General features: G+C 38.2%; 1 protein-coding gene across 1 annotated transcript in view; it reads left to right on the top strand.

The window, feature by feature from the left end:
• The first annotated feature begins 5,947 nt into the window (after nucleotides 1–5,947).
• Nucleotides 5,948–17,448, top strand: part of LOC125226452 (cAMP-specific 3',5'-cyclic phosphodiesterase-like) — a 729,130-nt gene continuing 717,629 nt past the window's right edge. The window contains exon 1 of the mRNA XM_048130434.1: nucleotides 5,948–6,101. Coding sequence (XP_047986391.1) covers nucleotides 5,948–6,101 — 154 coding nt within the window. The remainder of the gene's footprint in view (nucleotides 6,102–17,448) is intronic.

Raw genomic sequence — 17,448 nt, 5'->3', positions numbered from 1 at the left:
TGGCCCGACGTTTCGAAAATCACATTATGTTCGTGGTCACGGATAGACTGACGAGGAATTGCATCAACATCTTCGTAGCAAAGTGACAACCCTAGTGCAAAAGTGAATAATCAAGAACAAGTGCGGGTAGTTCGAGAAACTCGCGCGGCTAGAAGATGTTGATGCAATTCCTCGTCAGTCTACCCGTGAGCACGAACATGATGTGATGTTTGAAACGTCGGGCCAAATATAAATGTAAGTGTTTACGCGATTAAGTCCCGTTTTGTTCTAAAATTACGCGTAGCTGTAAGTAAACAGGTTATTTATTTATTGGACGCTAGATAACATAATATACCAAATGGTTTCGTTCGTGCACCGATAAAAGTTTGGAAGTCAAGTGTTTTCATCTACGCACACGACACGTCTGTTCTTAGTGAACCCACTGTATTGTAATATATATTTCGGTCATGATTCATGAGTCATGACCCCTAGTAACCTGCCCCGTGTCACGAGTTTGTGGATCAACATCTTGAGACATCCTTCGCAGAGAAATCGCGAGAAATTTAACTTTAGCAATTTATGTTTATTTTTGGTAATGTGTACGCATTTTTATTTTGACACGTAAAGTAAATCTGCTTTTGAATACCCTACATTTATAACTGTGTCGCTTAACTTCAAACCTGGGTAAATCCATTTGCTTTAAGGTTGAATATATAAAAAATATCATATGATATGAGAGATAATCAGCCTTATAGCAGAATGGATTTACCCAGTTTTGAAGTTAAGCGACACATTACTGTTGTGAAGATGTATATTTTTTATTATTTAGTATTATACTTAATTCACTTAACCTGAGTTAAGTTACAAGCTCGATTTTTTTAATGAGTCTGTCAAAGTGTCTGCTGGGCAAAGGCCTCACTCTCCCCTTTCCACGTATCCTGGTCTCGACCCGTTTTCCACCAGTCCTTATCAAATCCGTCAAGGTCATGGTATAATAAGATAAATAGTAAAATGTAGCTGTAGACGGTAAAATTACCTACATTTTACAGCGACGCGCCAAGTGGATCTGACGTAAAATCCTTCCGACATTTACCAACAGTCGGCATAGCTTAGCATACTGATGAGGTGCTGAATATACGTCGTGTTGCCGGAATTGAAAGTTCCGCACGCAATACAGTTTCACGCATTATGAACTAATCCGGGAATTAAAAGCGTATAAAATTTGATAATAAACTTTGACTGCACGCGAACGAGGAAAGCCCCTGATATATTATATTGAAACAGCATGTATTCGTAAATAAATGTAATAACGGGTATAATTTGAAGCGCTTCTAAAGCTAGTCACTGAACAATGAAGATATGCTATCTTCTTAATAAAGATGTATGAACTTTATCTCTGTCCAGTAGTCTTGTTTATTAATCATAGTGGCAGAAGTTCCAACATGGATGAAAGAAGATGGTACGCTTTTATGTTAAGTAGAATGGGGCGAAGGTAAAATCGCGGTCATGTTTTGCTACCAAATTTTTATGTAGGATTTTAGTAGCCTACAATGGGAACTTGATTTTTTTATGTTTTTTTTTACATTACACACAAAATAACCACAACTATACTACTGAAATCATAAACACTTCAGTGCCTACTTACGTAAATACAAACAATGGATATATCTTTTAAGGAAACGTAGTAGTAGATAAAACGTAAAACCCTGCTTCAGGTAGGTAATCGGCCAGCTTGGGTTGATACGCTACTAGTAGGTCAATATGATTGTTTGTATATTATGTACGTAATATGTTTGTATCCGGTATAAATATAACGTGCCGGCCACCCTCGGGATTGTCCAATTACGATAATAAGTTTGACCTGGCGCTGTTACAGGATCGATCGTCTGTTACGCCTGTTACCCGATTGTTAGTTTGGGACAATATTTGGATGGGCCAACCAATGAGAACTTTATTTTGTAAATAAAGAAAAAAACGAAGTAATAGGTTCGACGTTTTGAGGTGGTTATTTCTCGCTGAATAGGTATGCATGCGGTTCCTGTTATTTTCCACTGATACGCGAGTAACAGGGCCGGTCAAAACTCTGTCAAATATTTTTAACCAGTCATGTCTTTACCCTGTCAGAAGTAGAAGTAGGAATTCGGTAATGTGGAAAACGAAGAAAGTCTTTGCATCACCTTAAGTTTACTGTTTATGAATTTGAATATTTCTAGCTGTATTAAAAATATAATCCAGTCATCATTCCCATCAAACCAATGTCGTTGGAACTCGTTCCAATCTTACATTACATTTTTTAATGTGTACATTTTATAATATTCGTAAAATTGATCGCCTCGTGTTCTGGAATTTGAGCATGGCGGATGTTTGCCGTACGTGATAGTGCCGGTGTAAGTACTTGCATTATATGGGTAAATTGTGAAAAGTTGAGCACGCTATGGACAAATATTTCACGTTTCAACTTTTCATTGTAGAGTCAGTGGGGGTAATTATGACACGAAAACACTAACATTGTTACAAAACCTTTGTGTTTTTTTCTAGTTTATTGTACCATTTTTTATACACTAAATCACTGTGTTTTCAAGTAACAAAAAATATTTTAAATTATTAATAATATCAGGAAAGCGGACCCTGGCGCTAGGCCGGGAAAACGCTAGGTTGAAGAAGAAGAAGAAGATTAATAATATCATAACATCACATTTTCATGACACACAGTGTGTCACACAGGTACCAGTATTTTCATATATTTGCTTGTTCAGTGGTCAAATGCGTGAAAACTGTGCTTATTGCTCTATATTTTGTAAATAAATGCTTGTTAAGCCTCCGAGGATAGTCTGGCGAAACCTCCATTCAACGGAATCTTAATGAGGTTACGAAAATAGCACTCCGCCCAATTGAAGCAAATTGGTTAACGACTGGGGAACAAAGATGTGTTCGCCGAAAAGACCCGCCGAAACATCTTATTTATCGATTTGTATTTGTCGATTCGTGATATTTTATGGACTTAATGAGTAGGTAATTATGATGGTTTGTTAGATTATCAATAACTAACATTTTTTAATGTCACAGTTTCGTTTTCTTTCAACCCCTTATTTGCCAAGAGCGGCACTGAAGCTTTAGTAGTTTCATGTGTTCTGCCTACCCCTTTATGGGATACAGGCGTGATTGCATGTATATATGTATGTATGTAACATTTTAGGATATTATTGCGGTTGACACTCATTTCCTCCCATCGATGTCATAAAGTCGAAATTTTAGACTTCTGTATTTTTATGATTTAAGTATATTTTTGCATTATTTAATAGTGCCCACTGGTCATATAAGTATATGGCACGAGTTTAATATAATTATATGGAGCTCATAATAATGTAACACATGGAAAAAATCGATCAGTTGAAAATTGCCCCGCGGTACCTTATGTTATGTATGTTAGTATACTCACAATAATTACGATAAAATTTAACGACTTTTATTACGTCTGCACCGGTTAATTATTAGGTTGATTTCGGCATGTTTACTGTAAAAGTATAATTAACTTGATCCATATTATTTGTGTGGAAAGTTCGTCGTGACCCATAAAGAGGGCGCTGGACTGTGAAAGCGTCCAAACTTTAATTACATTTCAAATTTTTTAAGAATCTTTATAAATTGCATTTGCCTATTTACTTTTGCGATTTACTTAAGAGGGCGTCTGTCTAGTGACGACCTTATTATTACTATGAGGTATAAAAACTAACATTGACATGTGACATTTTTACTTTAGACTGACTAAGTCTTAGTCCGTGTTCACATTATCTGATCCGATATCGGATGTCGGAAGGATTTCAATAGAAAAAATCCAAGATGGCACCTGCAATGTATGGCATATCGGTCCGACATCCGATATCGGATCGGATAATGTGAAAACGCACTTACGGTAAGCTCAAGAAGGCTTTTATTGTAGTTAAAACGATACACATAAAACACAAATACTAAAATAAATATAGGACTTTTGGTTCCTATATTTTGTTCAATATTTGTGTTTTACAATTCTAGTGTTAAAATTATAGTCCAAGAGATTCCTTAACTTCCAAGTTTGCCACATAGTTAACATTTTTCTTATTTTTGCTTTGTCATCTAAACTGCAAATGGTAAAAGTAGGTACCTACTTTTATTTATATACAAATGATACAAATTATAAATAGTAGAAACTATACTGAACGTAAATATGTAGGTATATCCCAACATAATAGTAATATAATAGGCATTAAAAATGTACAAATTAAATAATAAAAACAAAGCAAACTAATCAACAAGGAAAATTAAAACTAGACTTATACTAATTGTTAAAAAATGGTCCCCCATGCATGTTCATGTGCTACGAGTATAGAGCCCAGGCATGAGGCTTGGCAGCGATACCTTCATCGATTTATGCTTAGATTGTTATGCCATAATCAATTTGTTTAATAATTAAAGGGACTAACCGCTGCGAAAGCTTACAGCTGTAATGATAATTAAATTGTCCCACGCCTAAACTGGCAGGCAAGCACGGTCGCGTGATAAACGATATAACATCAGGGTACGTAGCCGAATGGCACAAACGCTCACGAAACGCTCGTAGATATCTATCTCTATCCCTCTTGCGTATTGGCGCGATAGAGCCAGACTACCTTTCGCGGCGTTTCGTTTTCGTTTCGCGTCGTAGAAATGTCATTCGACTACGGGGCCAGGTCGTCCTTTTCGCGCTTTAGTAAGTGCGATAGGGACGCACCGATGCGATAAAGTTTATCCAAGTAGTGTGCTACGCCCGATGGTTACTCGATAGAAGCATTAGAAGCTTCAACGTAGGATTATAGAATACCGATAAACAATGGGCTCAGGGCTGTTGTGCTCCGCATGTGTTCTATCAAAATAGTTTACTCTGAATAGACGCCTATCGTATGCTCAGAAACAACGAAGTTCAGGGATACTATCCGATTAGGTCCAGTAAGTCCGGTTATCAGTTAGCAAAAGTTTTCATAATCTATAAAAAGGATTGTTAGCTGAAATACTTAGATATCATACACTAAATGAAAGTAAAGAAATCCATCGGTGGCTGAGACCAGAATCAAGCTAACGTCTTCAGCTTACACTGCTATAGACGCTATAGTCCGGACTGCGCGGCCACGGTGGTAGGTACCCTGGTTTGTCGCCTTTGATAACTCTTTTTGTGCTCCTATAAGAATTAGGACCCTTGAATTCTTGATATAACTACCCGTGTAGCCGTGTTCTGTCTACGAGTAAGACCTGGCGGTGGTAAGCCTACGAACGACACGAACCCGCCAAAGCACGTACAGCTACCCGTGCAGTGCGTCCGTCTAGATTACTCGTTCGGCTCATATCCGCAAAAAACGGTCCGAAGGTCCGAACCCAGATACTTAAAATTCGCAGATCCGTACAGACGCTAATATAATGGATCGAATGTATTAATGTTACACGAGAACTGGGCCCCGGGTAGGTTTACACGAAACCCGGAACCGTGGTCCCCAATTAGGTCCCTTTACTGGATTACGGTATAATGAGATATAGGTATAGTTAACGCCATTTATCCAATGAGATACTAACCCCCTTATTCATAAACGTACACTGAAGTTATCAAGCCGATAAAGTTCGTTTGTCCCTTTCCGACGTATTGAGTGTGATAGAAAAGGACAAACGATCTTTATCGGCTTGATAACTTTAGAGTACGTTTATGAATAAGGGGGTAAAACTATATTTAGAATTTTAAGATATACTTAAGAGACCTCCTGATAGTAATAAGCAGCGCTGTAGGTAATTTTTTTCTCAGTATCTTTGTGTACTAACGTTCAATCTTTCTATTTCAGGTTAACGTCAAGTGATACAAAGGTATACCAAAAGACCGTAAGGTGAGTAAACTGTATGCAAATCGCGTATGCTAGCGCTCGCTTCGTGTGTGTCCGCGTGCGAGTAAAGTGTTGGATTAAAAATAGTGATGTCTGCTTGCGTGATGGAGGAGGGCCGGGAGGACGGCGGCGGCGCGCGCGCGGACGATGGCGCGCCGGAGCGCACGCGCCGCGACGTGCTGCTCAGTGGTCGCGGTCGACGCGCTTGCTCCGAGCAGGGGCCGCACCCTTCCTTGCATCCACGTGAGTGCCAGTGTGTGCGCGTGACAGATCCTTTATAATCTGGCAAGCCGTTTATGTGACTAGAAAAAGGCGGAAAGATTTAAAATGTAATTGAATTTTACCACCTTTTTCTAATGACAAAGTGTAAGTGTGGTCTTATGATGTTATTCTTCGGTCACAATAGTCACAGACGCGCTTGCTTTGAGCAGGCACTGCATGTGTTTGCGCGAGAGTTTATTGGTTTTTTATTACGTATTGGCAGTGTGGCTTTGTTTTCTCGACTTTTTCTTGTGACAAACTTTGTTTGACCAGCAATATTTTGCTTTGGCTTTGTTCTGTTATTGCGTGCTTACATTTTTAGACACGTTTTCCCCGAGTAAGGGTCGCATCCTTCCGTGTATCCCAATGATAGTTTATTTATTTTGCTATCGAATAGTTTTGTTGGCAGTGTAGCAGTGTGTTTTTTTTTGTGGTTTTGATTTTCACTTACATTTTTAACACAGATATAATTATCGAGGGTGTCTGACTGTTATCTTATCTACTATAAAGTATAAACTAATAATAATAGACAGAATAGTTAAATACAAGTCAAGCATAAAATAATACATAACCGTACACAGATGTCATATATACCATAGATCAAGCAAACGTATCTACTTAGCGTGTCAAATGAACTCAGTGAAATCCACTGAGTTGTCCGTCTTTACTCGCAGCTTGCAGCTTTCGGGCGTCAATTTTTGTAGGTTGAAGTCAACCAAAACATAAAAATGCCTCGTTACGTGATATTCAATTGCAACAACACAACACAAAAATTATGAACAATCAAGAGCCTGAGACATATTTAAAATTACAGGCAAGAATCAACTTCAGTACAAAATTGACACGCTCGGCCCCTATACAAATATATGAATTTGTTTCTTCTATTAAATTAAGTTCTGTGTAACCGTACATCTTTGATATATATTATATCCTCGGGGTGAAAACTGTTATTACATGTTTACTAACTCACCTGCACTGTTTTTCCGTCCATGTATGACATGTATGTGGAAAACAAGGCTCACAGACATTTCATTCAACGATCTTATCACGTCCATACAACGGCTTCGGCCGAAATTTGATTCAAACCAAACCTTCGGTTTCCGTTAAGAGGATACGATACCGAAGCACGAATTCAAATTTGAGATTTTTAGGTCTTTATCGCCGTCGCGCTGACGGGGGTGGAACCCACAGAGAGGCCCTGTGTGCGTGCGCGTGGCGCACGCACACACCCGCGTCCGTCGCCGGCACAAGTACTTACTCGCGCTCAAGCGCTCTCTAATCTCTCTATATTTGTCTAGTTTCGGACTTCTGATGCATAATGTTTTGGACTCCGTGAAGATATTAAGTGTACTGATTTGACTAAAATGCAAATTTGTAATGTTTTAAGGAATGGTAGAAACAATTCCTTATCTTATACATAATGTGATTATCTTAAAAGATGATTTCTTTTAAGATAGTCACATTGTTAGCGAAATAAAGTTATTCGGTATGTAAAAAGCTAAAACATTTTCGATTTCAAAGAGAAGCCATATTATAGGAGTAGGTACGTACAATCAACCAATTAATCTGAATCCTAGGTCATAGGCCAATCTAGACCCTTTCACAGTAAAAGTAAAACTTACTTCTGTAGCAAATAAAGGACGGTGTCAATACGACAGGGTTCTAGAGTGGCCTAGGATTCTACATAATTGGTTGACAGTATCTACCTACCAAAAATGTATGTAAATCTTATTCGTTTTTTTTGCACATGTTTGACAGAAGTGACAGCGTAGGAAAATTTAACTAGGTAACAATTTGGTACCTATTATACTTACCAGACACCGGATTATGTTCCAAGGTAATTAGAACTTTTTAGCAGAATTCTAACAAAAAATCTGCCAAACAAAATCTTATTGCATATGAAGCATAAGGACCTTTTTCAGATGGAAAGCTACATATGCATCTTATATTTCTAATTTTCTAGGGTTGTGTATACATATTACCTACCTAGCATTAGAAATACAAGGCTTAGCACTGAACAAGACCAACCATAAAAATGCTTAACTAATTTGCCAGCTAAATTTAAACCTAGGTATCGGTACTTAAACGTACCTATAGATACTTTTGATATTTTTATTATTTAAAACTTATTTATACTTACATATCAGCATTTCTGTTACCATAGAATTAAAACGTATATAACACTCACTTCATCTACCAACTAAGGGCATCTGTAATCTACATACAAATAAGGCCCGGTTAAAAGTCTCGAAATGTTATGTACATTTTATAATTAGATAAGTGTAAATGGGTCAAAAAATTGGGTCCATGTGCAATTGTGCATTAACTAGGTGCACTTTTCCCAAATTGCTGCATGTATGAAATAAGGCCCATCAGTAACTTAACAAAAAATAAGGTATTTCTTACATACCAAATTAAGCGTAATTGTGTCGCTTAACTTCAAACCTGGATAAATCCATTCTGCTACAAGGTTAATATATATTTTTTATATATTCAATCTTAAAGCAGAATGGATTTAAGTACCCAAGTTTGAAACTAAGCGACACAATTGATAGTATGTATCTAGGAGATAATTTATTTACAAAATCGTATGATTCAAGAGCGCTATGATAAACGCACGTCGAAATAAAGTAAAATTGATAATATTTACCGATGAGATTGTGCTCTGTGTGTAATGGTAAACATTAATAATATGAAAAGTAATTGTTTCAGTCAGATCATCTTCACTCGTCAATTTCGTCTTACTCTTTAGTTGTGAAACATGGGTGACAAAGGACAGTCGCCGGAAGGAAAAGAATAAAAATATATGGATACCTACCTATATATAATATAATATTTATCCCGTAGGACAGCAGGTTACTTCAAAGTACTTTTATTAACTACCTAATTTTAATGTTGTCTTCGGTTCCCGTCGTCGTTCGTCGTTCGTCGAATCCCAGTAAGGGTATTTATTTGTGTGACAAGCACAGATATTTGTTCCTGAGTCATGGATGTTTTCTATGTATATAAGTATGTATTTATCTATTTAAGGATGGTTTTGTATTTATCTATGGGATATGGGTTAAATTGTGGCGTAGGCGAGAGGCTGGCAACCTGTCACTGCAATGTCACAGTTTCGTTTTCTTTCAACCCCTTATTTGCCAAGAGTGGCACTGAAGCTTTAGTAGTTTCATGTGTTCTGCCTACCCCTTTATGGGATACAGGCGTGATTGTATGTATGTATGTTATCTATTTAAGTATGTATTATTTATTTATTTATTAGTAAAAACATGTTTACATGACATTACAGTAAAACCAATGCGTCACGAAACTTAGATAACAAAAAGAAAAAAAAACAGTAAGTAAGAACATGAAAAAAAAAAACAAACAATAAAGTTTAAAACTAAACAATTTATTTGGGCGATGACGTAACAGCGTGGCTCCGTTGCGTCGTTTGCCCCGGTGTAGGATTCGGCAAGTTGCCCCGGAATCGCCGAAAAACCACACCTTTCGGCCAGAAGTCTGCGCTCGCGATGGTGTCCTGCGCTATATCGTCGTCTAGCACCCATAGTACAAGCTTTGCTTAGTTTGGGGCTAAGTTGATCTGTGTAAGGTGTTCCCAATATTTATTTAATTACTTACCATAATCATAATGTAATAAAATGTGCATTTTTTCGTGGTTACCAACATGCATACCAACCATAAAAATGCTTAACTAATTTGCCAGCTAAATTTAAACCTAGGCTATTTAAACGTATAGATACTTTATCATCATCCTCATCCTCCTTGCGTTATCCCGGCATTTGCCACGGCTCATGGGAGCCTGGGGTCCGCCTTGACAACTAATCCCAAGATTTGGCGTAGGCACTAGTTTTATGAAAGCGACTGCCATCTGACCTTCCAACCCGAAGGGTAACTAGACCTTATTGGAATTAGTCCGGTTTCCTCACGATGTTTTCCTTCACCGGAAAGCGACTGGCAAATATCAAATGACATTTCGCACATAAGTGAAAAACTCATTGGTGTGAGCCGGGGTTCGAACCCGCGACCTCCAGAACGAAAGTCGCACGCACTTACCGCTAGGCTACCAGCGCGTATAGATACTTTATATACTTTTATTATTTAGATCTTATTTATACTTTTCGGCAAAGCATTTTTGTTACCGCAGAATTAAAACGTTGGTAATACTCATTTTATCTACCTACTAAGGGCATATGTAATGTCAATGCAAACAAGGCCCGGCTATTAAGTTTCGAAATGTTATTTACATTTTATAACTTGATAAGTGTAAATGGTTCAAAAATTTCGTGCAGTAAGTAAAAAAGTAAAAAGTAAGTATTATTAAACAGAAAAACTATGGGTCTTTTTTGATGCAGGTATGAAATAAGGCCCATGCCGCCCATGTGTCCACATGTTCACAACCTTCGATACCCAAGAAGTAGCGCTGCGGAAATAGATATGGATCGGATATAATCTTCAAAGATGAGCTATCAACAGCGCCAGTATTTGAGTGGTGGCCTCAGAGTGGAAGGCGACCCTGCAAACGCCCAGTATTTATGATACACAATACACATAAACACAATACATTATAATATTTATTGCCCCGTAGGACAGCAGGCTACCGCACACTACTTTAATTAGGTACCTAATCTTGTCCCTTTAAACTTAATATGAAATAGAGTCTGCCTATCTTGACCACATTGACCTTGACGCACTGCTTGTTAAGACTTGAACCCCTCTAATTTAGAGTACCATATCCTAAATTCATAGTCCTGAATAAATGTGTTTTAGACGACAGACCGTAGTATAAATACTTATCACAAAAATTGATGATTGAATTCATGAACACAATGTTTACACAAAGTTATAAAACTTAAGAAGCGAGCGATGGGCCTTATTTAGAGAAGTAACTATTTAGGGCATTTTTTGATTCTATGTCTGCGAAGAAAATATACAAAACGGCATGATTGATAAAACTTAGAAGAAATATAAGCACTGGGCCTTATTAAGGGCAGGTACTGGTACCAACCTGAACAAACTATATATTACTAAATAAGGCCCATCGTTTTTTTAAAGAGGGCCTACGCTAGCTTACGCGGACGCCCGCCGCGTGCGCACGCTCGCGGGTCCCGCTCCGGACACCCGCCGCGGGCCAGCGAGTCCGCGACGGACGCCCGCGACGGGCGCACGCCTAACTTAGCGCTACCAGTATAATTTTGGTTCACAGTGTGTACAGACGTATCCGCTAGATAATGGTTTTTTTAATAATTTATTATATGGCGAAAAAACGTCGGCAGAAACAGAAACGTCGACAGATCTCCGTGTTCCTGAAAAATAGGTTGCTGAATAGTGAATTTGTAACCAAAGTTTCGCTTTTGAGAGAAGATGAGAAAGCATTTTACAGACATCTTAAAATGACTTCAAAGACATTTGTTGAATTATTCATAAGATTAGAGCCGCATTTGAAAAAAATGATTATAGAATCAATGTTCCGATAACACCCATAGAAAGGCTAGCAATAGCTATAAGTAATAGTACATTTCGATACAAGTGAAAATAAGTTTTTACACATGTTTAGAACAATTTTTTTCATAACAAGTGCCTTAAAAAGTGAAATTTACTGTCTTTATATAATTCATTTCTCATATCCCATAATACTGGTTGAGCTTGCACATCTAATATTACGCGCTCCGTGTCGATCATTATATTGTCTCAACTGTACTGTCCGGCGCGTGTATCCGCGGCACGATGCGGCGCTCGACTGAATGCAAGAAACAAGTCCGCGAGCGTGTGCCCGCCGCGTGCGCACGGAGCGGACACCCGCCGCCCGCCGCGCGGATTAACGTCCGTCGCACGCGCCCGCGCCAGTTAGCGGTGTCTATACAATTTCTTTGAGGCGGGCGTCCGTTGCGGGTAATCCGCGTAAGCTAGCGTAGGCCCTTATCCGAATACCAAATTTTCGGCAAAATGGCTGAAAAGACCGAATACCAAATAGTTGCCTAATATTCGTGGAATCTATCGTAAAATACAGCATAACTTTATAATTGTTACTAGTAAACCAATGACGAGAAAAGTTATGCATGTATAAAATAAACCTATACCTGTATGCAATTGTTACGTACCTATACTTATAAAATATGGACTTAGTATTTCCACAGAATATATAATACAGATTCAAACTTTCACGATTTTTACACATATTTAAAATCGGGACTTAATCGCGTATTTACTATGTTTTAAACACTAACCTCCGACGTTTCAAGGACGGCATTGTCCCCGTGGTCTCGGAGCAGACTGGTCTTTTTTGGGCCACCAATTTTAAATATGAACATATAATAGTACGTATTTCTAAAAAGTTCGTCAAACACGGTATGTCGATATTTCGACGTAGTATATCGATAACTTTTCACATCACTAGATTATCGACATTAGATGTCGAGTATTTCCCATCACTTTATTTTAGTGTACGTATATAAAAACTTAGCCCCGCCCCTAAATTTGGTGCGATAGGGACAACTGCAGCTCAGGCGCGAAATCCCGCGTAAAAACTGCAAAAATCGAGGTTCCGCTCTCGACTGTTTCCTCCTCCAAAACTTAACCAATCGTTACGAAATTTGGAAATCAGAATGACAAGGAAATTATCTGTGTCGGACCGTTTCGTTTTTTTGGACAATTGATCTCAGTTTTGAATACCACGCCTTTCTTTCTGGCAAATTCAATTAAGCCGTTTTTGCCAACTTTGAGAGGCTCTAATTCCTTTTAAAACAAAAATATCAAAAAAAGCAAAACGGTCCGACACAGATATTGATAATAAAAGTCTGTGTTGAAAAAACCATTGATCTAGCTTCAAAAACCAGAGAGGAAACAGGCGAGAGCGTTTGTATGGAGAAATGAGGGGTATCGTAGCGTCTTAAGTACGTTTTAACAAAGAAAAGATTTATATCATAACTCGGGAACAAATGTTTACGATAAACATATACCTACTACCTATTCCTGCATCTGTAAACCCATCCTTTCGGATACGCATCAATCGAACCAACCTATATATTTGAAGGTTTGAGAGACAAGGTCACTTCAGACTTAGGCTAAGAATCCATGTCGAATGAGGCTAGCACGAGTTCGAATGCGAATAATCGATAGCGTAAACATTGCGGAATAGTACATTACGATACATTACAAGTGCCTAAAAAACTCGTGTCGATTTAAAACACTCCCTTCGGTCGTGTTTTAATTTATCGCCACTCGTTTCAAACTTCCTTTTCGCACGTGTATCGTACGGTGTTTTTCAGTACAGAGGGCCCTCCGAAGTTTCGACCTGACATATAACGACCCACTTCTCGCACTAGTGCGTAAAAAAACACTATCTGTACTGATATAGTATGTTACGATACAAGTGCGGAATATCTGGCCCCGTAGCCGAATGGCATTTCTCCGACGCGAAACGAAAACGAAACGTAGTCTGGCTCTGTCGTGCCAATACGCAAGAGCGATAGAGATAGATATCTACTAGCGTTTCGTTTCGTGAGCGTTTGTGCCATTCGGCTACGCACCCTGAAGTTCGAAACGAGTCGCGATAAATTAAGACTCGACCGAAGAGTGTTTAAAATCGACACGAGTAGTATAGGACGTTTTTCAGTGCGTATGTTATGTGTGTATGTTATGTGCGTTGGGCAGACAGAATAACGTCTGTGACAAAGACCACTTTGCAGGCTAGCATGCACCGGGCCCAGGATCGAGTGGCGTGGAGACAACTCGTGAAGAGTGTCCACATTCGTCACGTCCCTCAGCCATGAGGATACGACAAAGAAGAGAAGTTATGTGCTAGGACATATCATTTGGGAGGCATTACTCATATGGCCTTTTGAAAATACGACATGACAAGAAATGTTTACCACTTTGCGCACTAGTGCTGGCAAAAAGCACCACCTGGGGCCCATTTCTCGAAGCTACAAGTACAATTTACAAGCGGTAGTCAATGTCTAATATGACAAGTTGGAAAGAGACCCGCTTGTAACTTGTAACTTTCAGTTTTGAGAAATGGGCCCCTGTACTGAAAATTAAATCATAGCGCGTGAGCTTTCAAAAGGGCTATCACATTTTATAGTGACAATTGAAAATACGAGAATAAGACAAGTCAGTGTTCATTTTACGTTTATATAGGTACGTTTGAGAAATACTAAAAGACGAAAGACACTAGAACAGAGGCCTATGTGGGCGATAAAGGGCTGATATGATTCATATGATGATGATATGATGATTGATGACGTTCAATTTCAACCGAAAACCGTTTTGAAATCTCAGGGGCTGTACTTGTATGGCGAAAGTAAACAGGGCCCTCAAACGGTTACTTAATACGGCATAGACAGAGGAGACTGTATCTGACGTGGTGTTGGAGTGCAGCGGAGTGCATCCATACAGTACAAAATATCTCAAATTCCTGGGAGACCTCCCCGAGGTCCTAAACATTAGGTTTGATAGGATTTCTCGAGGAGTTTGGATGGCAAGAGTCGCCAACCCCCAACCCCCCATACCACGCAAAGTAGTATGGGGGGTTGGGGTCGAAATACAATACAATACGCTTATTTATTCGAATCCAAAATTGCATACAGTTTCCATAACGTTTGCTTACGTTATAGAGTAGGTAATGTATTCTAAGTACGTTTTCACATTATACAACACAATACAATACAAATCCACTTTAGTGCACAACCTCAGAAATGTAATACATAGGAACACACATTACAATAAATTATACTCCATACATTACCGGCGCCATCTTGGATATTTTTCATTGAAATCTGTCCGACATCCGATATCGGATCGGATAATGTGAAAACGGCCTTAAATGTTGAAAACTCATAGACCTCATAGTAGAAGCTTTGTACTATGTTTATTATACTCGTATCTTCAGTACATTAGGCAAGGAGCAAGTATTTATTTACAGATCACGCAAGCTCGGATTTTATCGTGTGTGCTGGTGTTGCGTAAAACATTAACACGTTCATAAATTGAAATAGATATCATACACGAAAGAAAAAACGGCAAGGCCCACTGGTGCCATTAACACGTTCGTTAAGTAAACAGTAGATATGTATTTGCTATTTAGAGCTCCTAAGGCTCAGATACTTTTATTACTCGATCTCATGACCTACTCGTAAGTACGTTTTTACATTATCAGATCCGATATCGGACGTAGGACCGATATCCTATAGATTAAAGGCGCCATCTTTGACATTTGCCTTTGACATTCCATGATATGGGCGGCAGTTATCGCTTACCATCAGGCGACCTGTCTGCTTGTCCTATCTACTTATCGCATAAAGAGAATGAATAATTTGAAAACGCTCTAATAAGAATAGCTGTGAAATTTTTAACTTTCTATTCGTTAGATATGATATCGAAGTTTATGTATTTATTTATTTATTTATTTATATTTATTTATATGTAAAAATTAAAAATATCCGTTCTTGTTCTGCGCCAAAATGTTGGCGCCAAAACATCGTATTATTTAAGTGAAGTTGACTTACCTTACGTGTGTTTCATAAGGTCGTAAGAAAGTACTTAACATCCGAAATCTCTGTCTAGTCTGTCTGACCCTTTTCGTTTGGTGTCTTTAGTCGACAAATGATGACAGAAAAATGATACCAGGAACAGCAAAATTATGTTCACCAATGACTTATCAACTTATCCACTATAGAGGGTAGCTACCTACCAATGAAACACGTACTTCGTAAGTAAACAAAAATATTAACTTTCTTAAAATTACAACGCAAACGCATTTTTGATTAAAAAGAAAATAAAAATAACAAAAACAAAAATTACCGCACTCGGGAAAAAAATACAAAAACGCATGCATTTAACTACTTTTCAGTCGCACATTACATTAAAAAGTGTCTTCCTCATCTGGGTTATCCTCGTCGAGATCAGGATCCGTGGGAGCACAGTTTGTGGTCTTGATATTTAAATAGAACTCACGAAATGGCTCATCAATTAACTGAATTAAATCCATCAAATCTTTCTTTTTTCAGCACTGATTGGCAATGGCTGTCTAGATATCTGATTTAATTTGAAAGAATCTAGCGTAACTTTGCCTCTTTTCTTAAAATTTACTGATTGAAATGGCATTTCACGATCAAGGTTGTCTTTGAAATCTATTTTGCCTATGCGGTCTTTGCTATATTTCAACCATTTGATTGGTTGCCAGAGAAAAGCGTCACCTTGCTCATTTTGTTTTTTTAAAGAAAACGGTCCTTTTTTAGTTTTTAACTCACTAAAATCAAAGAAATCTTTTAGCGTCATTGCCACAACATTAAATGGTTTCTGAACTTTGCATGTTCGTACCAGCTGAATCCAATCATTTAAATGGTTTATTTTCATCTGGGTCCTCTTCTTCACTTTTTCTATAACAGCGTGGTCAGAATCGCATTCCATATGAGTGTGCCCACTTAACAAAAATTTGTGGTGTATTGTTTGTATTGTGGGGTGATGGTGCAGTATATACATGAACATCATAGCTACAGTATTATTTTTATTCTGTCCACCACACGTGTCTGAATAAAATATTAGCTCTTTAACATCTGTTGGTAGCCTTTTACAAAAATGCCACAAACAAGACGCGATTTGATTGGCTCCACGAGCTCCGATAGTCTCGTCCCACATATAGCATGTCGCTTCGTTGTTTGATAAGTCATGTATAGTTAAATTAAAACTCCACAGTTGCCGTTTGTAAAATGAAACAGAAGTTTTCAAATAAGGTGTTGGCAAGCACTGTTGAAGGTCGAATGCGAAAGCTCTCACAGAAGAGTCCGTCTTTACTATTTCTTTATCAACACGTTTTTCGGAATAAGCTTTTTCTGCCTGAGCTTGGTGTTCAGCTAGCTCCGCAATTAGTTGTTCCTTATTATTCTCGTCAGCAACCTTAATTTTAGCCTGGAAGACATCACAAGTATTACAGGTGTCTTTCGATGGTTGCTTAAACGATAGTTTTAATTCATGAAAACATTGTGCATACAGCTTAAGCGAAACTGGGTTTGATGTTGTCAGCTTATACTCCCGGTGCATCTTGGCGATAGAAAGATCAGGTGATAAATATCTCTTACCAGTACATTTCCTACAATAGTGACTTTCATAACTAGGGAAACTAAGAATATGGTCTTTAACTAACGACATGTCTTCAATGGTTTTTTTAGTTTTAGGAGGTTGTTTACCTCTCTGATCAATATCTATAATTCCAGTAGGGGAATCTTTTTTCTTTTGTATAACCACGTTAACAAATCCTATGGTTTCATCTAGAATTCTACAGAAACACTCTTTGCAAATTGGTTTTTCTTCGTTACAAACCTGTAGTTTA

Source organism: Leguminivora glycinivorella, chromosome 5 (genome assembly GCF_023078275.1).
Source record: "Leguminivora glycinivorella isolate SPB_JAAS2020 chromosome 5, LegGlyc_1.1, whole genome shotgun sequence".
NCBI lineage: Eukaryota > Metazoa > Arthropoda > Insecta > Lepidoptera > Tortricidae > Leguminivora > Leguminivora glycinivorella.
Note: the sequence above shows the minus strand (reverse complement) of the source record. Positions and strands in the feature narration are given on the sequence as shown.